Source organism: Blennius ocellaris, assembly GCF_963422515.1.
Source record: "Blennius ocellaris genome assembly, chromosome: 10".
NCBI lineage: Eukaryota > Metazoa > Chordata > Actinopteri > Blenniiformes > Blenniidae > Blennius > Blennius ocellaris.
The window spans coordinates 9568859-9593105 of record NC_137659.1 but is presented as its reverse complement, the minus strand read 5'-3'; the positions used below and the strand labels follow the sequence as shown (position 1 = coordinate 9593105).

Genomic DNA, 24247 nt, shown 5'->3' with positions numbered 1-24247 from the left:
AGCGCAGATGGGGCCGCGCAGTTCTACTCAGGGCAGTTGAGATGCCCGGAGCATAGGCTACCACTCCCCCCCCTCCTCCTCCTCTTCCTCCTCCTCCTCCTCCTCCTCCCTTAATTTAGCCGTACCGTACGACGGCACAGAGCTGAGGAATGCCAGATTTGTGTGGAATGCCACTTCCTCCCTGTTTCTCACCAGTGATGAGCTCCCAGTTGCTCACTCCTCGATTGTTCCACTATAGTCACCGTTACGTATCTCATTCCTTTATCCTCCACTACCTGCTTGCTCAGTTTGTTTTCACGAGTCATTTTCCAAAACGTGCATTCCATAGCTACAGTTCACGGCATGGTTGAAAAAGTAGCATTTATTTATAGAGTATATATCAATGCATTTACATTTTAACAATTTCTATTGAAAACAAAAGCTGAATGACATTCAGTGTTTCTGAGTAGAAACATTTTGTCGCAATAATGTGATTAAAAATCTATGCGTGATTAAAAGAGTTAAGTTTATCTCAATCAATTGTAGTTTAAAGTCTGCTTTGGTTATATGAGACAATCATTGGACTAGATGAGCCAATCAGGCAGCAATATAACTTATTTAATTCTGTGATAATGTATATGTTACTTTAATGTAACTGAGGAATTAAAAAAAACGTACAGTGAAACAGTTAGCAGGAAAAACCAGTTAATCCAAAACACCAGTGGTGTCCGTGACTCCGAGACATCCCGACACTTGTCGTGGGTCAATCTGTGGAGCTCTCGCTGTAACTTCTGCACTGAGTCGTTGCTCCACGAGGTTGACATCTGTGCGTCGATCTCTGTGAGAGTCCGTGTTGTGATTGGTTTTTAAAAATGGCCGGGTGAACGAGACGCTCCCCTGACTCATCTGTGTTGTCTGGCGCCAGCCTATCAGCGGCCCGCCATCTCCCGACGTCATGTTTTCTACTCGCTTGGAACCTCGGTCAAGGAGGTACCACAGAAAGTACCTGGTATCGGGTACTAACACGTAATGGAAAAGCGATAAAACAGACTAGAGTTGAATTGGGCTGAGTAGGTGTAATTAGAAAAGCGCCAGGTTTTTTTTTTTTTTGCAGCCCAGATTTTGATATGTTATCTCTTTGTCTGGTTTCCTGGAGCATTCCCATTAACTGAGCCTGCATCTGAGTTACAGGGGCAGGCTATTTGAAGCACCGGGAAATGCTGCCGAACATCAACATTTGGTGTTTAATGATGACCCGGTTCCAGTTACATGTGACGTTGTTCAGAGTCACCTGCTTGGATTGATTACAGCAGTAATGTGGGAGCTGTTGGGACTGTTTTTAGAGCTGCAGCGCATCCCGGTTCTGGAGGAGATCAAACTAGAGGGCTTTTTTTGAACAATGATTAACAGCAGGAGGATGAGGGTGAGAAAATAAACCGTGGGAGGAGGAGGAGGAAGTGGTGGTGGTGGTGTCAATAATGTCAGTGTATTCTTGCTCACAAAGCTTTATTCATTCTTCACGTGTGATTTGCAAGTGCAGACGGTGACATACATGCTGTGAGATGACTGCGCTATGACAGGCTCCCGCAGATGCTCTACATGAATATGAAACAAGATGATAATGTCTCTTTTATATGTTTCTGGCTCCCAGCAGAGGTTTACCTGAGTTCGCAAACCAGGGCAAAGTTTTTCTTTTTCACTTGACAACCTTGTTGTGTTCAGTGCAGGACTGAACTGCAGCAAATAATGCTTCCGTGCACTTTGCATTTATGCTCTTCATGATAACATATGTAGCTATCAGACGACATGGAACCCCACCACATCAGGTTGCGTTGACGGCAGATGATGTTTCACTTTAATTTTTCAAATGACCTCAAACAACAGCTTTTCCTATGGGACCTGCAGAAACGCATGTTAAATAAAATAAAAAAAAGAATCATTTTGGTGCCAGTTGCATCTTGTTCACATTGTGCATAAAAAGAGATCAAGCGCTATAATTTCAAAGTGCAAATTACATTAATTAGTGATGCATGCAACTAGTTGTTAAAAGTCTGCCCACTCACTTGTTCACACCAGAAGTATTTGTAGGTTCTTGTCGTCCATTCATAAATGGATAACACTTGCTTGTCATACCCCTGCTCGTCACTAGTTGGAGGTATGGCTCTTTCAGACTGCAGTGCACCAGATCTGCTTAGAGGTTGTTAAAGGTTAAGTGAATGGAATACGTTGAGGTTAATACTCTGTGTCGAAATGCAAAATGCTAACTTCCAGGAGTACCGCACAGCACGAAGTGCCTTTAAATGGAGTTGAACATTGTGATCAAATTCTTCAAGTGGTTCTTAACATATGTAATATATTTTAGGGGACAAGGTTTGAAATACTTGAGTATACATTACTTCAATCTTGCCTGTTGTGGAGGCTTCTACACTTTTCTTTACTCCCATCTGTTTGCTATATAATACTTTCCCCTCACAATAATCATTTCTTTCCCAGGTGAGATATCTTTGCCATATACAGATCTGTAAAATCCTGTGCTTATCTACATCCGTCATGTTTGAGTCATAAAAGGGGGGAAAGAAAAGAGAACAGGCGACGACAAAGTCTTGAGGTTGTCTTGGCTCGATGGACACAGATTTATCCAGCATCCCCTGTGGTTTGTTTCTCACAACCTCTTTATTTTACAGTCTTTCTGACCCCATTTTTTTCTTCCTCTCATTCTTACACCCACAATCATGATGCACAGATGAGTGCATTCACAAATGTGACAAAGTGTGAGACGGTGACTAACGGGTTCGGGGAGGGGTGGGTGGGTTGCATCAGAGGCGGGGGATTACTCATTAAGTTCTGCCTCAATAAGTTAATTAATTTCCTTAGCCACTTATCAAATGAGTTTAGCTTTCCCCTTCTCGCCCTTTAAAGTCATTCTACCAGAATCCACATGGGGGGAAAAAAAGCAGTTTTTGATATACATCTGTAATACGTTGTCAGTAACTTTCTTAAGGAAATTCGTCATTACACTCATACAAACGCGTATTCCCGGCATTTAAATTTCGCGGAAACACCCGATGTTTCCTGAGACATTTTGTCAAATGATCCCGTTTGTACACTCGATCTTGATTTGCAACTGGAAAAAAACAATATCATTTTCATAATGTTCTCTTGGCTTTGAAGACTCTCTTTGAGACGGTGTGGCAGTGTGATTAAAAACCAGGGGTAAGATTGTGAGAGGTCAATAGTGCACTTAAGTGCAATTAACGGATCTGTGCAAAAGACCAAAAAAATGCATTATTTGTGTTTTGATGGAAATGAGTGCTTTGAATTTTAATTGTTTATAATGAGATGGTTTCAGTGGCTGGGTCAGAATTTGATAGATTATGGAAAAATAAACCACAGAAGACATATTGGCTCATTTAAATTGTGAAAAATGGCAATGTGTGCAAATGATATTCACACAGATACCCAGAGGTCCTGGTTCAAGTTTGTGAAGTGTTTCTGCTTTTCCTGGGGGGGGGGTCTCTGTCAATATTATTGAATGGTGGACAAATGGCCTGACAAAACTATTTGTCTTAAAGATGCTGTCTAAGAGTTCTTGCCACAATCTGATTGTATGGATTTGGGATTTCATTCAAAGAAACAACACATTAGATGTGTTTGAAAATGAATCACAACTTCAAGCAATTATCACAATATCTAACCAGCATTTCTTTCAGAGCATATCTTAGTGGAACTTACTGCAGTGATCCATCTCTTTCCTGAGTTTGTCTTGCATTAAAAAAAATTGTTTAATTGAGCCACTCATCCAAAGCTGCCATGCTGTATTCGATATATTGTATTCTCAAGGTTAAGTGAGTAAGCCACTTTAATCGTAACACATTGTAAGTTACAGTAATTGGTGTCTACATACTGCTGAGAATGATAGGTAGACAGTTCAGCAGGTAATCCTTGAAACCTTAAAAAAAAAAATGGATTGGCTGCAGCTGGTAATTCTCAACACTTTAACAGTGTCGCTCCAAGCTTTGAATCAGGAACAATATCTAGAATCAAGCCTTGAAAACATCATAAACATGTGCAAAACAAGCCAAACAAGGAAAAAAAAAAAAACAGTTTAGTGGTTTAACTTCAGCATCTTGTAGTGTTCTGGTGCATTTGTTTAGATTTATGCGTTTTGTGTGTATATACCAGTTGCTCTGAACTCGTCTTCCCCCTGCAGGATCATTACATTAGTTTGAATTGTTTTCACTGTGCGCTGCACTGGCAGGTGGAATCTGTGTCTTTATGCGTTTGACCTTGGGGTGCCGTTTTTTTCCCGTAAAAGGAGAAGCAATGATTTTTACGTTTTCTCTTAGTAATGAAATGTATCTTCTCCGCAGTGGTCCCACTGTTGGTATCATACCGGGTTTGTAAACACTATAACACTGGTTCACTGTAACTCGATGAATAATATATGTAAACAAGTAAATGGACACTACAACAGGAAGGAAAAGTGACTGCATTAGGAAAAACTTAAACCGTCCATGCTTTCTGTCTCCTGCAGGGATATCATGATCACACATTTTGAACCGTCCATCTCGTACGAGAACCTGTATGGAGAGGTCCGAGACATGTGCTCCATGGACAACGACCAGCTCTTCACCATGAAATGGATCGACGAGGAAGGTATGTGTTTTTATTTCCAGCTAAATTAGCTTTTGGCCTCATCTACTGGCATTTTGAAAAAAGCGCAACCACTTGTCACGTGACTGTGACGTTCAGTCTTATCTTGTCCAAAAACGAAGGCATACCTCCCCCACCACTCAATCACTTATCAGTCCGTCAGCTGCGACGGTATTCTAGAAAAGGTGGAGCTTGTTGAGGTGGTGATTGTTCTAAGGTCCGCCTGCCCTCACTCATTATACTCGGATCAGGTCCCAGCAGAGAGGCCACCAACAGTCATCTCTTATTAGTTTGTATGAGGATTAAAAGCTGCTTGATGTGTTACCAAGAAGAAGCAAGACCTTGGAATGATTATAATAAACTACCCGATGCTAATAAGATCAATTAGCTTTTGACCAGTGGTGTGAGAACACCATATTCACTGCTTCTCACAGAGATTAAAGCAACTTGATCAGCAAACCCAACAAAATGCGTCAGACAATAAAAAATCTTTTTACACTCCGAGCAACACTGTAGAATCAAAAGTGACGGAGCTTTTTGAAAACGCCGTTGTTCTGCAGCTGTGCGAGTCGATGGACAATAACAACAATGGTGGCCTCCAGAGGGTTATGGCTCCCAGTCCATATTGTCCTGTGATTTAGTAGTTTCATAGTTGAGTCGCTGTAATAACAACCCCACCTGGTGGTCTGTCCATATAAATGTCTGTCTACTCGTCATTGTTGATGTTTATAGTGTATGGATGCACGTGTGTGTGTGTTTTCATTACAAAAACAACCAACCGTGCCACCTCGTGGCCTCGCATGCCAAGTATATAGTTTTCAATATTTCAGGTATTTCTCGTAACTTGACATCTTTTTCAAAATGGTAGTGTCTAAATGGGAAACTTCTGAGATGAAAATGCGAAACGATAAGTTTTCACTTGTGACGTTGTTGTGTAAACGTGGCCTGAATCTTTCAGCCTAAGTCGAAAACAAACTAGTTTTGTGTGTTCAATACGAAACTGTAAATGTGGAGCTCTTATCACAGATACCTGATGTAAAGGATTCCATTAGTTTGGCACTTCCTTCCAAAGCGAGAACAAGCTATTGAAGAATAAATCTGACTTCACCTTTGACATGGTGTACCCGCTAACTCTCGCAGTGTTCGTCATGGTTGCTGTTCTCGTTATTTCTGCTAATAGTTTGTCATAGTGATTAGATGTACGCTAAGAATAAAGTCGGTGGCCCGTGTGTCGGTTCTCACTGCGTCTCCTCCAGTGACACATGCCGACACCCGACTTTCACTGCTAATGATGAGGAAATAATTAGATGTGTGTCTGAGGTGCACTAATTATTGATGGTCCGACAAAGGTACATGTGCAATTAAGAGGAAGCGGTCTGAAATGACAACACTGATTCCTGCAGTCTCCCATGCTCCCACTCACTCCCACTCATTTTGTCTCGTGTTTACTCGAATTCATGTACTGGATTTCTTATCACACCTACAATTATGTCGGAGCCATTTTGAAATGTCAAGCCGGCGTACTGTATAACTTCACCTTTTCCTCTTTTGACCTTCTGCTCCGAGAAATGGAAGTGCAGTGATTATAATAATTGTGTCTATATTGTTAGTCTGTCTCATTTTTCTGCATATTTAAAAATAAGTCCTTTGTTAAAAGCCACGGGAAACAGACTGTTTGTTTATCTCCTCACCCCCTCATGACCTGTGGATGCTGAAGAAAACAAGAGAGCACCTGAAGACATAATATAGAGGTTTCAGTTGGTCGGATCGATCCGATATAGTGTTTGTTTGAAGAATAACATGAAACATAGTAAGGATTATCAGTCAGGTTGGTGAATAGTTTTCTGTCCTGGATCATGAATCCACCACCGTCTTAAGTTTGCAACGATTAGTCAGAGCTTGTAGACGAAAATCTATGAATCCACCCTCCAAGGAATTTAAATGTTGACTATTGTTGGTGTTTTTTTCAATCGATCAAACAATCAAATTTTATTTATGTTGCACTTTTCATAGAAGAAAGTTTTAGGAGCTGAAAACAACTGATGAAACACTATTTCATGAGGGGAAACACTGGAGGTAGTGTTGAAAATGTAAAATGAAGAAAAGACTCAACAATAAGGCTCAGTTTACATGACAACTTTTAAAGATAAAATGAATTGTTTTTGCATTTTCATTTCAGAGAAGTTTCAAGTTTGCATGGCAAAGTTTTGAATGTGGCGTAGTTAGCGTGTACGGCTACTAGTGAGTGCTGTTGGTTGTTTTGTAACGAAACCACACACATGCACACAGACAACAATAAACTATAAACATTATGGATGGTTAGTACACAGACATTCATATGGACAGACAACAAAGTTGGATTGCTGTATTACCGGTGACTCTCAGCTACAAAACTACCAAGTCCCAGGAGATCATGGACTGGCCGCCATTGTTGTTATTGTCCATCTACTCACACATGCGAGAAGAACTATTTACTCGATCTGTGGTGCGCATACCCAGTAGCAAGATTTTCAGAAAGTTGTGTTTTCCACCGTTTCCACAGAGACGGAATCTGAGCATTTTCAAAAAGTTCCACACTGAGAGTTTTATTTAAAAAGTAGTGTTTTCATTGGCTCAGGACACCATTCTTGTGTAAACGGACACCCAAAATGCAATCAAAGTTTCCATACACAATGTTGTGTAAACACGGCCTCTATACAAGTATAGCGGATGAAACGTAATCAAACTATCAAAATGTGTTACAATACGGGAAGAAACATAGTGATTCCTATACCATCTTAAAAATTAATAATTCATTTTATTTCCTAATTAGTCAACTAGTCCTTTCAGTTGTCAATGATCGAAATAGTTGTCACTTGTCTTGTACCATATTTGAGTCAATTCAAAACTAAGGTAAATATGTCTGCGTATGATTGTTATTTTGTATTTGAATTGGAGACAAATTGTCATACATGCAATTGTGTTTTTAGTGTGTCAATGCCGACAGTCTAAAAGAAAGTGGTCTTCAGGCTCCTGTGTCGTAGCTCGCTAATGTACCAAAGGGATTACGATGGTAGTTGATGGTGTGGACGAGGAATCCAGTTTAAACACGCGTAACAAGCGTCGTGCAGCAGGTCTAAAAGTGTCCTGTGTTCTGCCGTCTCCCACTTTCCCCGCTCTCCTCCGTGCACTAGGTGACCCCTGCACCGTCTCGTCGCAGCTGGAATTGGAAGAAGCGCTTCGTCTCTACGAACTCAACAAAGACTCGGAGCTCATTATCCACGGTGAGCCTTAATGCTGTCACACAGGCCACATTCACACCAGAACTCTCTCCACTTCCAGGATCTCACCCAGAGGACACTCCGCTGGGCTGAAGCCTGTCAGATGTCACTTGAGTCCCGTTTTCCTAGCCAGTGATAGATGGAGATCGGTATCTTCAGCTCGTTCCTCTTCCTTTTTTTCCCCTCCTGATTAGAAGCATTACTTTATATCATATGTGATCACAAAGCGACAGGATACAACTGCCCAAAGCACACGACTGTGGTTCACAAGCCGCTTTGTGTCACTTGTGATGAATATTTACTCGTTGTCCTCTCATTAATTTGATTCCTCCAGAGTTTGGAATTAGCTGCACAGTAGTTGGTAATTTAGAGAAAAATGGAATCTGTCTTCTATTCTAATATATTTCATGATAAAACGTACTGACCTGCAAATGTAAGGTGATAAAGTTGCTGCAAACATAAATCTTGTTGTTTTTTTTAAGGTAATAATATGTAATTTTCTTTAAGGTCAACAGAGGTTTTCAGTAGTGTTGGGCAACAAATACCATTTTCTGTGATTAATCTCACACCCAAGTCATTTATACATTTGGAAATATTATTTTGTGCAGTTTTCTTAGGAACTGCAGTGTAAACAGAGGTGCCATCTTGTTTCCTAATGAAAAACTACAAATGATTATATTCTATCATTTCTAATAATTTTTCTTCTATTCATTACATAAAAACTCACATTTAATTTAAACGTATGCAAGTCGGAAAAGTTGCCGCGTTACATCACGTTTCCAGTCGTCCTTGGTGTGTCTCGGTGTGCTATTCAACGCCGTTTACTGAATGCGCGTGGCTGTACGGAACAACAAAGAGCCATCAAAACCTATGGCTAATGCTTCACTGACCTGTGAAAACTACATTGCTTCTCATGTTGACGGCTGTCTATGCCCCCCCCCCTCCCCTCCGAGCCATTTCGCATCCTCGCCTAAGCCGAGCCCACTTGACAAACTGTGGCGCAACTTCATGCAAGCAGGGGTCAGGGCTAACGCGGATGGTGTATGTGCAGTTAAATGGGACATTTGATTGACAGGCCGTTGCCGTATATGTGCGCACGAGAGAGAGAGAGACCTGGGGCAGCAGGAGCTGGGCGCTGTTGTTAATGTAAAGTTTTAATCAAATCAGAGGTGACGGGTCAAGAGTGCAGCGGATGGCACGGTGACGGCAGATGATGAATGAATGGGGGAGGTGTGTGTGTGTGTGTGTGTGTGGCGGATGTGATGGTGCCGGGGGGGGGGGGGGGGGGGGGGGGTCGCCAGGTCTGCTCGCTAACAAGCTCTGCAGCCCACGCTTCGCCTCTGACTCACACCGCCTCTGGTCTAGCGCCGTCTGTCTCCTTCCCGTCACATTCTGTAAAACTGTGTCTTTTCGCCACCTCCCTGCGCGTCGCACACAAACACACACCGCCACTGTCATGAGCACACAATACGAGCGGCGCTCATCCTGCTCAGGGCCATGGGTTTCTCTCTCTGCTGTTCATTTTGAGTCGCTGTGGTGTTCCGCGTGTAATTCACTGACGTGCACAACCGTGCTTTCAGGTTAACGCCGTCTGCCCAGAGTAATTATGTCTGTGTTGCGTCTTCCAGTGTTCCCCTGTGTACCAGAGAAACCTGGCATGCCGTGTCCAGGAGAAGACAGTGAGTGAAACACTTTACGTCTCCACTTTTGCCTCATTTAACTTTGCTTCATCAATAAAGTGTTCGTCGCCATCTCTCTTTCTGTCTGCCTCACTCTCGAGAGTTGTCTGCCTCGCTCTCTATCAGTTTCTCTTTGTCTCTCTCTCTCTTCGTCTCTGTATCATTCTTTCAGTCCCCCTTGTCTCTCTTTTCATCTTTCTTTCTGTCTGTTTCTCTTTGGTTCTCTGTCTTGCTGCCTCTCTCTCTCTCTCTCTGTCTTGCTGCCTCTCTCTCTCTCTCTCTCTCTCTCTCTCTCTCTCTCTCTCTCTCTCTCTCTCTCTCTCTCTCTCTCTCTCTCTCTATTATTCATGTTAATGTTGTAATATCTACTATAAAAGGATGATGGTGATAATGGCAGCGTCTCAATTATTCAGTTATGTAATAAAGCAGCAACAAGATTTCCACAGAGTATCATAAAAGCCCATTAACATGTAAATTATAGTCGCGGGAGCAGCATGTCTATCAGTGTGTACAGGAAGAGTTCAAACAGGGCTGGATGAGCTCCGAACCAGTACACACCGAGTGTAAACAATGGGAAAAGCACCAGAGAGCAATTGCCATTCATTATTATCTCAACCTCCAATGTTTCCTTGAGTTATTTTATTCACCCACTGCTTGATTAGATGGTCTTTTAAAAGATATGCAGATTAGAAAATGTTCAGTGTTTAGACCTATCAAGAGTATTGTTGTGTCACAAATACCCTGAAATCGTCACTGCTCTCTACTTCTGTTCCGAGTTTAAGAATGTTCTTTCGTCTCAGTCCCTTTGACTTTGTGTGTGAAACCGTACATCTTGTTTCCTCCCTCGACAGAGTCGATATATCGCCGTGGAGCGCGGCGCTGGAGGAAGCTTTACTACGCCAGCGGCCATGCCTTCCAGGCCAAGCGCTTCAACAGGGTGAGACAGGAATTCACAATCATTCATATAAAGACCCCTTCAGTCAGGGCTTTGAATAGTTTCTTCCCACCTGGGCATTTTACATCACCGTTGAAGTATTTCTGCTGTCTTATAAACACAGATTCACAGCAGTTATTTACTGTGTGAATGCAGCTTCGTTTATATATATATATATATATATATATATAGCCACTTAGTACATCGCCATTTAGTCGAGGCGTGACGAGGAATTCCCAGCAGAACATCATTACGGTTGAGCAAATTTGTAAATTGAGGAGGTGTGAATGTGTCTCTCCATGATAACGTTTGGTTTCTACGTCCATCCCACCAATCAGCGAGCCCACTGCGCCATCTGTACGGACCGAATCTGGGGTCTGGGTAGACAAGGCTACAAATGCATCAACTGCAAGCTGCTGGTCCACAAAAAGTGCCACAAGATGGTGACGGTGGAGTGCGGCAGACCCATAATCCAAGTAAGCTCTTGCAGTGACGCGTCCCACTAATTAGCACAAGGCTGCGAATGGACTCGTACATCATACCCACTTCAAGAATCGTTTCCCTTTGTTCATTATAATTGCCGCTTCCTGTTGTTTTTTTTGTTGTCTAGGAACCAATCATGCCCGGCCCACAATCAGGTCAGGTAGACCAGCCTGAACAGCCAGGTAAGAACATGTTTACAAATGCGAATAAAAGTTGTTGCATGGAGAAAACAAAGATTTATGGACGGTTGGGAAACTTTGACATGAAGGCCTCGTTTGCACAGTTGTGTTTTGTTGTGTTTTGGGTGTCCGTTTCCGGTACGCGGAGTCACTGAAAACACAACATTTTTGAAATTGACTCCGAATGTGGAACTTTATGAAAATGCGGTCTCCATGGGAACGAAGGAAAATTGAACCTATTCTGAAACAATGCTATTGCACATGCACAACACAGCCTTAGTAAATACTTCTTTTGCACACGTGTGAGTACACAGACAATAACAACAATGGCGGCCTAACGAGTGTCATCACTCCGAGCCCATTTTCACCTGGAACTTGGTAGTTTTAGAGTTTAGTGCCACTATAATGGCAATCCAACTTGGTCGTCTGTCCATACAATTGTCCACATACTCGTCATTGTTAATGCTCATAGTGTTTTCTTTAAGTCCATGTGTGTGTGGTTATATTACAAAAAATAAAGCATCCACTAGTGACCCAACGTGAAAACTACATTGTTTTCAAAATGCTGTGTGAACATTTTCAAAAACAAAACTTTAAGCATTGTCGTGTAAAAAGGCAGCAGAAACTCCTGATTGTGTTGTACAGTGTTTCTAAATGCATCAGTGTTGAATTCAATACACAGCTCAGGTAAAGGTCAGACTTGAATCCTGCTTTTCTCTGTCTTCACCGAGATAAATACACCAAGTATTGTACTCTGTAACCATGCAGAGAGAAGTGACTCTGGCACTGCAGAGCTGTGAACAAAGTGTGTCTCTCACCTATTTTCTCCCCTTCTCCCCCGTCCTCCCCCCTCTCCTTCTGTCTTGTCTTTCACTCTTGTCCTCTTACTCTGCTCTCTCCCTCACCCTCTCTTCTCTCAGGCCCTCAACATAAAGACTCCCAGGAAAGCTTGACTTATGACGGGGAAGAGAAGGAAGGTGAGAAGTTTTTTTTTTTTTTCTTGCACTGCTGAGATGCGACTGTCAGTCTGTCAACCTGCCATAATGACTGGATGGATATGTTGGCGTGTGTCCATTTCCAAACAGGCCCTGCTTGTTATAAAGGGAGAAAGAATCAGATCAACTAGAGCCGGATTTTGTCCGCTCGTTGTTGTTTGTTTGTTTTTTTGCCGTGTCGTGCTTTTGGGTGATCCCTCCTCAACCCGCTGTGCACGTGTGCTAGAAAGCGAGCTTGCAGATGTAGTCACCCTTGCCTTGCTGTGTGTATTGATTTCCTTTGGTAGTGCTAATAAAGTAACCTTTTATCACAGCTCTTAACACCAGAGGCTGATTAATGGCTCGGGATGCAGTTTGGAGTTTGGGCTGTGGGGATTGCTGGCTGAAGCGGCGCAGAGAAAGAATAGATCGAGTTGGACACAGACAGAGATAAAAGGGCAAGCTTGAATGATCTTATCTACAGCTTCATGTGTGACTCTGGGGATCGGGGGGGGCGCGTCACGGGACGAGGATACTAGATGGATAGATAGTCGAAATCGCTCACTTCAGAGTAGATTACAGGGGAGCTCAGAGATTGAGGAGGATTTGATGAAGGTCTGACGCAGGTTTACCGGGAGGTTGAGTATCTAATCCAGTGTTGGAGGAAGCCACCACCAACGCTGAGCTTAAACAACTCCCCCACATCCATCCAAATAACTTTCACGAGTTAGTAGAACGCTTTGTCTCCTCGTTTGTCATATCTTCTCATGCCACTTAATCACTTTCAATTCAAAGTACCAGACACGTCTTCATATATTCATATATGTTCCCCGACTGTCACTGCCAACGCTGAGATGTCTTTGTTGCTGCCCCCCTTGAAGTTGTCTGGCGCCCCTGGGGAGCCTTCTCTATGCCACACATTGAGAAGCACAGATCTAATCTAACTGGGGGAGTATGAGGGTTTAGAACACTGATAGTCATGACTTATATTTACAGTGCTTTCAAAATGGAATCCAAGTAGTTTTCCTGTTTGTGAAAGACAGCGAATGGCTTTGGGCGTCAATAAATCTATCAAAAACGTTTTTTTTTTTTTTATGGACTTAAATTGAACGTCAACTCTCGGTTGTTCTGTAATGTAACGCTTCTTTTGAACGGACTCCACGCAGGCACGCAGCAGTCGAGACACGGGGAAATCCCCCTCCAGCCTGGGCCTGGCAGACTTCGACCTGCTGAGAGTGATTGGCAGAGGAAGCTACGCCAAGGTGCTGCTGGTGCAGCTGAAGAAGACGGAGCGCATCTACGCCATGAAGGTCGTCAAGAAGGAGTTGGTCAACGATGACGAGGTACGCGTCGCTGCGCTTTTAAACATGGGCCCGATGTGAGCTGACCTCAGGAAAAGTACATAATAAGGGCTCAACTATGAAACTACCGATATGGACGATGAGACTAGAATATGAATATGGACCGCGAGTCATATCACTACGGGGGGCCGCCATGTTTGTTTACATGCTCGTGAGCAGATGGAGCAGGTTATCACGGGGGTATGGTGTGCATGCGCAGTGAGGATGCTCTATAGCAGTGTTTTTCAACCTTTTTTGAGCCAACGCACACTTTTTTTCGCGCCCCTGAAAGAAAAGTTCCAGTTTTTTTAAGTTTGCAACACAGAGAAATATTTGACCTAGTACAAAATAACGAAGTTATGCAAACCAATAATAATCATTGGCATCTGTCAGTCTGTTTCTTTTTTCTTATTGGAAAAAACATTTTCAATGAAAAATATGGTGACATGAAGATCAAACTTTTGTATTTAAACTAAAGGTAAGTATTTGACACTTGCGTTTCGGTGCAACCTTGATTGAAAGAGAAAAATCTCAAGAATAAAAAAATAAATGTATATTATATTCAAGCTCCTGGGACTTTGTAGTTTTATAGTTGAGTCGTAATAACAATCGAGCTTGGTCGTCAACCTGCAATTAATAAAAACAAAGAAAACATTGTTAATTTGTGAGCATTTTTAAGTATTTGCTAATCTTGTTTATAAGTCAAGTTTTTAAAACGAATGTATCATTAAAAAAAATACTCACAATAGGTTAATAGTCAAATGCAGCTTTCAAATTGTGACTTGGTTTTCCGCCCGATTTTCTTATTTGAAATTCAGTCGTAATGTAAGAAGGTAAACATTAGGCCAAATCAAATTCCTTACTCATTCAAGGATAATACTGATTGAGGTTTACGCACTTTTCATGGTGAAGCAGTCCCTGAATTTTTAGCTCATTTGTTAGGATCCCCGGCGCTCCGTGTGAGCCGGCCAATTTCTTTTGTTCAGTACAGTGACACAGTAGCGTCGTTCCTGTTGAGATAAGAGAGTTAATAGAGAAGTCATCAGTCTCCTGTCATTGCCGCGAATAATTAACACAATTACCACAATTGATGGGAGCTGTTATTTATGGCGAACCGAACGGTGGTCTCATGTGACCGAACGGTCATCGTGTGTATCTTGTCCAAGACACTTAAGAGGTAAGTTGACAGACCCCTGTGAAGCCATCAGTCTTTCCAAGAAGGTGTAGATAAACCATCACGCCACCAGAAATCGATCCCCGGCCAACACGTGTCGCGGCACGGCCAGCGGCAGTCGGAGTAGTTAGCCTTGATTAGACGCACTTACCGTGATTGACAAATTGACATGCGCCTCTCAATCGATGTACGAGTGCAGCGGTGTCCCTGCCTTGTCAGCAGCGAGCAGCATCCACGTCCAGACGTATCATCATCATCATCATCATCAGTCTCCCGCTCCTCCTGGGTCAGCCCTTTTTGTGCTGCCACGGCCCGTCTCGCAGGCCGCTGAACCCGGAGCTTCGCAAAGCGTGGTCGATGCGGCTCATTCAGCATTTTTCTGAGTTCAAGGGTAGCGTGTCGGCTTGAGCCGTGATTGACAGCTGATAGTGTCTTTGTGTGTTTCTCTCTTCCAGGACATCGACTGGGTCCAAACAGAAAAGCACGTCTTCGAACAGGCCTCAAATCATCCCTTCTTGGTCGGCCTCCACTCCTGTTTCCAGACAGAAAGCAGGTGAAGGCACTCCCTCGGGGAGCTCTGGAAATTTACTGAGTTGGATCTCATTTTCATCTTTTATTTGTTTATGGGTGAAAGTCTCTTGGATTTGAATATTTGTATTTGTTGACGGTTTGGCAGGGAGTTAAAAAAAAAAATGGACGGTTGGATGTATATTCTTCAATTTAGGTTTTTACGCGACTGAAATAAATACAAGCAAAAGCTTGAAAAGCCTTTTAGGTGACTTATCTCATATTCAGTAAACTTGCTTGTTTTTTTCCACAGACTTTTCTTTGTTATTGAATATGTAAATGGTGGAGATCTCATGTTCCACATGCAGAGGCAAAGGAAACTCCCAGAAGAGCATGCCAGGTAGAGCAAAATCCTCTTTTTTGTTTAATGACAAACAGCTGATTTGGGGGGTGGGGAAAAAAAAAAAAAAACATCCAACGTTGCTCCGCTTTTGTTTCAGATTCTACTCGGCAGAAATCAGCATGGCGCTCAATTACCTCCACGAGCGGGGAATCATCTACAGAGACCTGAAGCTGGACAACGTGCTGCTGGACTCGGAGGGACACATCAAGCTCACAGACTACGGCATGTGCAAGGTTAGCGTCGCAGAACCGACGACGTCGACGGTGATGTTTAACGGCCCCTCCCGTGACCACGTCGGAGCTGATTATCGGCTGGTTTTTGCAGGAGGGTTTGAGACCGGGAGACACGACGAGCACTTTCTGTGGTACCCCAAATTACATCGCGCCAGAAATACTCCGAGGCGAAGATTACGGTGAGAATTCCAACACTTTAGCCACTTGCCAATCAATGCTGCCTCACCGCTTGCTGTCGAAATGCGTACTGGGTCAATTAAATAACATTAACACATTTGTGCATGCTTTAATTTTACACTCCCAACAATTCTCCATGCATCAAAAACCTACGTACGGAAAGCAGCGAACAAGAGTAGCAGCGAACGAACGTTATGATGAAATTAATAAGAGCGCGTGGCTTAACCCGATGAATGGAAGGTTTCAGTTTGTGGGTGCAGAATATATAAGAATTTCAAGGTAACTGAAGCAATTAGTGTTTTTAGTGTCACTTCAGTGTTTAATGTGCAGCCAAAAGAACAGACGCTCCAATGTTGAAGGTTCCTCGCGCTGTCAAACGATTAACGTTTTACATTATTATTCATTTTTATTCTGTACCAATCGGGATTTATTTTGCATGAGCAAACGGACTCAAGAAAGAACAGAATATATATATATATACACACACACACACACACACACGCGTAAATCCTCATTAATGTGACCATTACTCCTTTCTCAACCAGCTACAAACTAGCTTCTTGTCCGAGAGGAAGTCACAAACTTTCTCTTTTTATAAGTAAAGCAGTTCAGCGGAAAGTATTACTGAAAACATCTGAGGCAAGAAATGAGCTGTTGCAGTGGATTAATCTGTCCTCGTCTTGCTTCCTGTTTAGAAATTTGACGAAAGGTTTGCGATACTTCGGACCGCTGCTCGACGCGCCTCGTTTGCGAAAAGTTGGCAGGATTCTACTTTCTGGGCGACGCGGCGCAGCCCTAAACACGCCGCACAACACACAGCATGCTCTGCAGATGGGTTAATTGCATAAAAAAAAAATTTAATCGGATTAATCATGATGACGGATTAGTCCAGATTAAAGCCCAATAGATTACTTAAACTATACATAGCCACATTAGAATAAAAAAAAAAAAAAAAAAAGGAATCTACTAAAATCAGTTTGAATTGAATAATGTTGAGATGCAACTAAATTGGGATCAATTTGATGACCACCCCCTGGTTTATTAAATACAAATTTTCTAAATAGATTCGCAGTGTTCTATTTCCAGCTCAGTGCTGGAGAGGTCAGATATAGTAATTGATAGGATATTTGTATCTACCCTTTGTAGATCTACTTTAGCGATAAAGAATTGATCAATCCTGGAGTATGATGAACGTCTGAACGTGAACTTTAGGGAATTAACATGTACGAGACCTGATTTTAGTCATACTATCTTGTCAAGTCTTGAGTAAATAAGTACTTTTTGTGTTTACTTTGTTAGTTACTGGAAAAAAATTCTGATTATTTATGTTGGTAATAAAGTTATGGCAGTGTTGCTGCAACATGTCAGCTGAGTTGTCAGCACTGTGTGCACCAGCGCAGCAGAAGGTACTTCAGACTGTTAGAGGATGGAAATGGATTCATGGACTAAACTAAATGAGAAGAAGCACCGACGGAACAATTAAATCATATTTTTACTTATTGCCTTAAAGTTTTGTTACTTTGCAGTGAGACATAATTTATGTTGGGGTAATGCAATCTGAGCTACTTCAGATGTAATCTTGATTACAAAAGGGGCCCTTTTAACATCCTCTTAAAAGATTATATCTAATCTCATTAGGCTGAAAGCTGTGGATATGAATAGGATAAAATGACGTGGTGAAAGTTGACTGGGGGGGGGGGGGAAACACACTTCTCTTAAAGGTTAGGAACTTTCAAGTTCTCGGTGAAATACGAGTCTCTCCATTGGTGCTGTAATGGTGCATGTGTACACAATGCAGTGGAAATAGAAGGCGCTCCTTTGTTACATAAACGGGTATCATAGCGACAAGTTCCTCTGTTTGTTTTGCTTTTTTTATTTTAAGCAAAAAAGTCCTGTGCTCTTTAAATGAATACAATGGCTGTTTGTCACCATGGATATTCTGACATGTCACCAAAATGAAAAGTACACATCAATGACGGCTGGATTCCACTAAGCTGCCACAGACACTCGCCTCTGAGTAACGCCTGTGGTTTTCTCACTCGGCGCGATGGAAAAATTTAAACGAAAACAATTTATTGTCTCAGCATCACGCTTGCCACACCACTGCCATCATTGAAACAATATGCAATAACCAGCCGCTTTATTAGGCCCTGATCACACAGCGTTTTCCTTTAAAAACGTGAAATGACAATGTGCGTTGAGCCACTTAAAACGGAACTTTTTGAGAACGCTTTGACTCCGTCTCTGTGGCAAGATGGAAAAAGCATCTCCGTCTCCATGTAGACGGCGGAAATGCTTCTGCCGTCGCCCTGTAAATGGAGATTGTTTTCAAAATAATGTTGTGTCAATGAAAAATGCAAAAACAATGGCTTGTGACTTGAAACGTTGTGTAAAGAGAACCTCAGTCTCAATTTTAGATGGCGGAAAACATGCTGCTCCGCATGTCCACCACATCTGGAGTGAATAGTTCCATTTTCTCCTGAGACCTGGTGAAGTTGAGACTTGCTTTGTGCATTTCTACCATTTCCACGTAAACCGACCTCGTTTTCAAAACCTGTCTAAAATGATAAAAACCCACAAAATGATGCGTTTTCAGGTGAAATGTTGTTCAAACAGGCACCTTAAACGGCACAGATTCAGCAAGCTTCAACCCTTACGGCGTTGCCACGCCTCACCCGGTCACCTCAGTGAGCAGAGCCTCACGTCGGCAGAGAAGGTTCTACTTATTCAGTTGGTGCTCAGGATGGCGAGGAGCTGATCTCACCTCCAGGACCAAACACCCTGCGCTATTCTGTCCCGCTTTCTCCCGCTGCGTTCTATCACCTGCTTACACCCCGTCTGTGTCCAGAAACACGCCGTAAATGCCACATGTCGTGTGTCCCAGGGTTCAGCGTGGACTGGTGGGCGCTGGGCGTGCTGATGTTCGAGATGATGGCGGGCCGCTCGCCCTTCGACATCGTCGGCAGCTCCGACAACCCAGACCAGAACACAGAAGACTACCTTTTCCAAGGTAACACACACACACACACACACACACTGCATCTCCTTCCACATAGGAAGCTTCACAGTGTGTGTGTAAGCATGCGACACCTTTATACCGACACCTTTTCTCCTGGCTCCCCTGAGAACCAGGCTCGCGCCATCTGTCACGGGGGAAATGTGTGAAAGCTTGTGCGATTCATTAAAAACATGGCAGATATTTCTCTCGTGAAGCCAGGCATTGTTTTTTTTTTTTAGTATGCAGTGATATTTCAAGGGGATGGACACCCTCACCTGTGTTTAACATGAGGATACACTGTGGCGTTGGTCATTTTAGCCTCAAGGGACCGTTTGTCTCACCCTCTGCTCTTCTTGTGCCCCCCTCCCCCCTCCCACAGTAATATTGGAAAAACAGATCAGAATCCCCCGCTCGTTGTCAGTCAAGGCCGCCAGCGTCCTCAAGGGATTCCTCAACAAGGTACAAACGGGGGCAGACGGGGCTTTGTATGAAACGCCGCCGCCGAGTTGTTGTGATCTCTTGCCAGTCACCTGCCGTCTCCCGCTGCTCAGCCCTTTTCCCTTCCTACCTCCTCAAACCTTTTCATTCCACCCCCCATCTCCCTCTTTGCACCTCCTCTCTCTGTCTCTCTCTTTCTTCTCGCCTGTCTCGCCGCTTATTTGACTTGTTATCCCCGCTGTCTGCCATCATCCCCCGGCTGTCTCTCACCCTCCTCTCACCCGCAGGACCCCAAGGAGCGCCTCGGCTGCCACCCTCAGACAGGCTTCGCCGACATCATGGGCCACCCGTTCTTCAGAAACGTCGACTGGGACCTGGCGAGTTGATTTCACTTTCTTCCTCTCAACCGCCGACACGCTCGTCTCATCTGTTCTCTTAATCACAATTCTCCCGAAGACGACTCCGAGCGAGGGAGATCGGTAGCGGCGCACGCAGACCTGCCAAACGGGTCTCCGTGAATTCATGTATCGATCGCAGGAGAGGGGAGGAAAAACAGGAAGCTGTTACTAGACAGCAGAAGGTCAAATCTAAGTGCGCAGGGTTAACCCCCACCCCCCCCACGCCTCACACCTCCCACCTCTCAGGCACAGACGTTCTGTCAGTGCTGAGGTTATTATTTGTGAGGTGATGCTCGGGTCCTTGTAGAAAGCAAGCAGTTAGAAATAGGCCAGGCAGAAGACTGGCGACAGCAGATAGGATGACGAACACACAGACCGAGGCAGGAAGCCAAAGAAGGGTGAGCAGATTCCACTTCACGAGGAATTCGTTGAATATGAAGCCAACCTGAGGTTCGTGTACGGCGAGCGCAATGTACGCTGCCGATGTTTACACGGTCACTTTTTTTTTTTCCTGCAATCCGGCTGATTTTTGTTCCTAATGAGAGATGAGATGGTTGTTCAGGAAAACACTTAATTTGTGTGGAAGCAGCACAAAGTGTCACCTGGAGATGATGCAGAACAGCCATGCAGGAAAGACTGAACCAGGCCTGATCAGAGCAGACCCCCATCAGATCAGAATCTTCCATTTCAACACGTTGAAGCATTTCCGTTCGGATTGGGCTTTCATTGTAATTATTGACATCACTTTCGTTCTGCTCTGATTGCAACGTGAAAGAAATGTACAAACGTTTCTGCTGGAAAACGAAGCCAAATGCTCTCATGAATCCTCGGCTTGGGTTCAGTCCGTCCTCCCTTTGAGAAACTTTGCGTTCTGAAACCTGCAGAGTGCAGCATTTTACAATCGCTCCATCTCAACTAACTTCGTCTGGATGGACATGATGGTCGCCGTCTGGAAGTGTAGCTTTACTACGCCATCATCTTTTTTTATACAAGATACGAGGAAGACGGAAGCTGGTTTCGCTTATAATCCCATAATAATATTTAATTCTTAACATTATGAGTCTAAAGTTGATTTATTGCAGGTAGTTGTATTGATGCAGGCTGAAAACGTTTGAAGTCTGGAGTCCATTTTGCCTGACCGAGAGACTTTTCCCATAATTGTTCATCATCAAACTTTAAATGAGGTCAGATTATTATTTAATCCTTCAGAAGAAGAGCGACGGGAGCCGAGGAAGCCCGTCCTCCCGTTGCGGCACGGCTTCGCTGCACCTTCGAGTGAAGGGCAGACAGATGCATGCTGGGCAGGATAGACAGACGGGGCAGCTCGCCAGGGACCGCCCTGACCTCTTTTTCCCTGTTTGGTCTGGAGCAGAGCACCCAGCAGTCGGTCAGAGCGTCTGGAGGGATCAGCTTACACCCCCCCCCCCCTCCCCCTCCCGCCCCGCCCCTCCCACCCCCACCGCCAAACTTAGTCTGTCCCTGCAGTGCGGCCTGCAGGGGGAGCTCATGCAGCCGCCGAGCACGGCAATGATGAAGAAGCGGCTGAGATTCAAGGTTTCTAGTAAAGGCTGGGAGGAAAGACGGTGAAACTTATGAAGCTAAAAACATAATACAGGTTCAATGACCATCGAACACTGACGGATAGATTGATTCATTTTCTAAAAACAGGACTTTCCTCCACAGACGAGTTTGATAATCAGTGATCAATGAGGATCCTGCCAGGTTTTAGTTCTCTCACATGTACTTTGAAACATGATTTAATAGCCAAAGAAACAATATTGATGACAATGCGAAGTAGAATGAATTTCCTTTCGTGACATATATCTAATTGATCTGTGTTTCTCAAAAAATAGAAGATGAGCGGTTTTTTAATTGTAGTGAGAATAATAAAGAACGAAGAGCAATGTTCTGTTTTGTAAATGCATCAAATCTCTTATCTTCTATTCAAGTTTAAAACCTCTATTCTTTTTATTTTAAAAGTGGCATAAATCAGTGTAAAGTTGTCAAATTGTCTCCTTTGGTCATGAAGTTGCAGACCACTGGTGGAATTGTTGATCTATTTCTAAATTTGCATCGAAACTCAGTATTTTCCGCCCCCAAATTCTTCAAAAATCAAATATTTGGTGCCTCGTTCTGCCCTTGATATGCTTTTTTGTAGCTCGTAGTGTCTCTGACGTCCCGTCTGACTGCTGTCTGTCGGCCTCTTATCGTTTCCAGCTGGAGCACAAGCAGGTGGTTCCTCCTTTCAAGCCCAACATCTCAGGAGAATTTGGGCTCGACAACTTTGACGCCCAGTTCACCAACGAGCCCATCCAGCTCACACCCGACGACGAGTGAGTTCATTTCACCCTGCTGGAATCCCCCGCTGAGCCGGAACGTTCCTCTATATATATATAGAAAAAAAATAAATGTCATTTGTTTTTTTTCTTTTGCAGTGATGTGGTGAAGAAGATCGACCAGTCTGAGTTTGAAGGATTCGAGTACATTAACCCCCTCCTGATGTCCGCGGAGGAGTGTGTGTGAGGGATGTGCAACTTCTGCACACACACACACTCTCTCTCTCTCTCTCTCTCTCGCTCTCTCTCTCTCTCTCTCTGTGTCTTCAAGCTGCATGGTTCCGAGACAACCGGACGACATCCACCTTCTGTTTTTGAGGGGCCGCCACACATGCACAGCAGAACGCTTATTTGCCAAAACCAGTCTCACACTCTGCCATTTATAACCACTTGCCCTTAAGCCGACCTTCTTTCTTAATTATTTTTATATCCTGTAAATCTGCACTGATACGGATTCTCTCTCATCGGGGCCTCTTTATCGTTCTTCCAAAGGCTGCTGCCGGGGTGGGCGGGGTGACGGGGGGGGGGGGTGGGACGAGGCACGGCCGCCCCCGACAGACGAACTAATCACGGGGGATTTTATTTGTGTACATATCAAACTACTATTGAGGTTAGATGATGCCTTTTTAGCTTTCCAGCCACAGTCGGAGAACACTGACGTCCCAGGTTTTTTTTTTTGGAGTTAGTTTTGTCGCAACGCGCATTCTGTAGACAAAAGAAGAACCATAACACTAGCTTTTTAAAGAGGAAAAAGGAAAAAGATAAAAAAAAAACTATATATTTTTCTCATGTTTTATTTAACAACATCCCAGTCATTCTAAATATAAATAAAAGACACAAATCTATATGTTGTTCTGAGTGTCAGACGGCCAGCCTGAGCCTGCAGGATCCGGATGAAAACACTCCCGGGACTGAAAAAGTCGGCTTCAGGTCTGTTCTCCCACGATGAAGGACGTCCGAGCGCCGCGTGACACTGATCTACGAGTCTGTGCTCTCAAACTGTGAACGGAAGATCTCGCCACGGCGGGGGGGGGGGGGGAAGGGGGCTGGAACCAATCGCACAACACGCACCCCCGAACGCTCGGGCCCGCGCGTGTGTTGCAGCGTTCGCGAAATACACACCAGACAGGACCAAAAACAATGTTACAAATTGTCTCGCTGGTACGTATTAGAAGGTAGAGTCTACATCCAGAACATGTGCTGTCCGCAGTCATAGAATTTATATATATATATATATATATACACACACACACACGCACACATACTTTTTTTAATACTACACCTTTCTGAAAGTTATGGTCTGTTATCTCTTTTTTTTTTTTTGTTTTCCATTCCATGTTGCGTCTTTTTGTTGTAATTATCAAAACAAGAACTCTTGTCAACGGTCCCAAAGTCCACGACGCAGCCCGGTTCCACCTGAATCCGAATCTCCTCCGCTCTTCATTTTCTAAGTCCGACATTTTATAAATCAGCTTTAAAAAAAAAAAAAAAAAAAAGCTGTTAAGATAGAGGTGATGGTGCATGAACACCCAGAGGGGACCCCCCCCCCCCCCCCCCGACCCCCCTCAGTGCCCGAAGGACCACATTTATCTGTTACACTCTGTTACTTTTGATTTATTGATACTTGTGAATCAGGTTACTTTTGTTTTTTGTTTTTGTTTTGTCACAATGATTCCAAAATGTTACTGGGTGACTCCCCCCCTCCCCCCCAATGCAAACACTATTTGTTGTACTTGTTGTGTTTTGGGGATGTTTACCATCCACAGGACTCTGGTGAACTTTATTATTAGTGTTCGAAGAAAGAAAGAAGAAACACAAATGATAAAATAAACATTTTATTTATCTCCTCGTGGTAATCTGTGCTTGTCTTTGAGGGAAACTGCGCCGCGCTGTGTAAAGACGATACGTGAGTTTTCAGATGGGTTGACTTGTGTCATCGTTGGATGGTCGAAACGAAAACACAAAAATGATGCTTTTTTTTTTCCGTTTTCTCTTGAAACGTCGTAATAAAACAGGCTTTAGTCCCGGCTTTAGACCTCCAGACTAATACCAGGGTTGGTAGATAAGCGCCCGCAGTTGAAACCGAGCATGAAAAAGGTGAT

The 24247-nt window shown here is 43.6% G+C and overlaps 1 protein-coding gene across 3 annotated transcripts in view; it reads left to right on the top strand.

The window, feature by feature from the left end:
* Positions 1-23990, top strand: part of prkci (protein kinase C, iota) — a 29100-nt gene extending 5110 nt beyond the window's left edge. For all 3 annotated transcript variants that reach the window (XM_080503834.1, XM_080503833.1, XM_080503835.1), the window contains 17 exons: positions 4514-4635; positions 7806-7895; positions 9521-9571; positions 10423-10508; positions 10844-10981; positions 11116-11170; positions 12088-12142; positions 13307-13484; positions 15111-15208; positions 15476-15562; positions 15663-15798; positions 15890-15977; positions 18860-18985; positions 19353-19432; positions 19699-19788; positions 22027-22142; positions 22245-23990. In XM_080503834.1, coding sequence (XP_080359960.1) covers positions 4514-4635; positions 7806-7895; positions 9521-9571; positions 10423-10508; positions 10844-10981; positions 11116-11170; positions 12088-12142; positions 13307-13484; positions 15111-15208; positions 15476-15562; positions 15663-15798; positions 15890-15977; positions 18860-18985; positions 19353-19432; positions 19699-19788; positions 22027-22142; positions 22245-22332 — 1684 coding nt within the window. In that variant the 3' untranslated portion in view covers positions 22333-23990. The remainder of the gene's footprint in view (positions 1-4513; positions 4636-7805; positions 7896-9520; positions 9572-10422; positions 10509-10843; positions 10982-11115; positions 11171-12087; positions 12143-13306; positions 13485-15110; positions 15209-15475; positions 15563-15662; positions 15799-15889; positions 15978-18859; positions 18986-19352; positions 19433-19698; positions 19789-22026; positions 22143-22244) is intronic.
* The last annotated feature ends 257 nt before the right edge of the window (positions 23991-24247 follow it).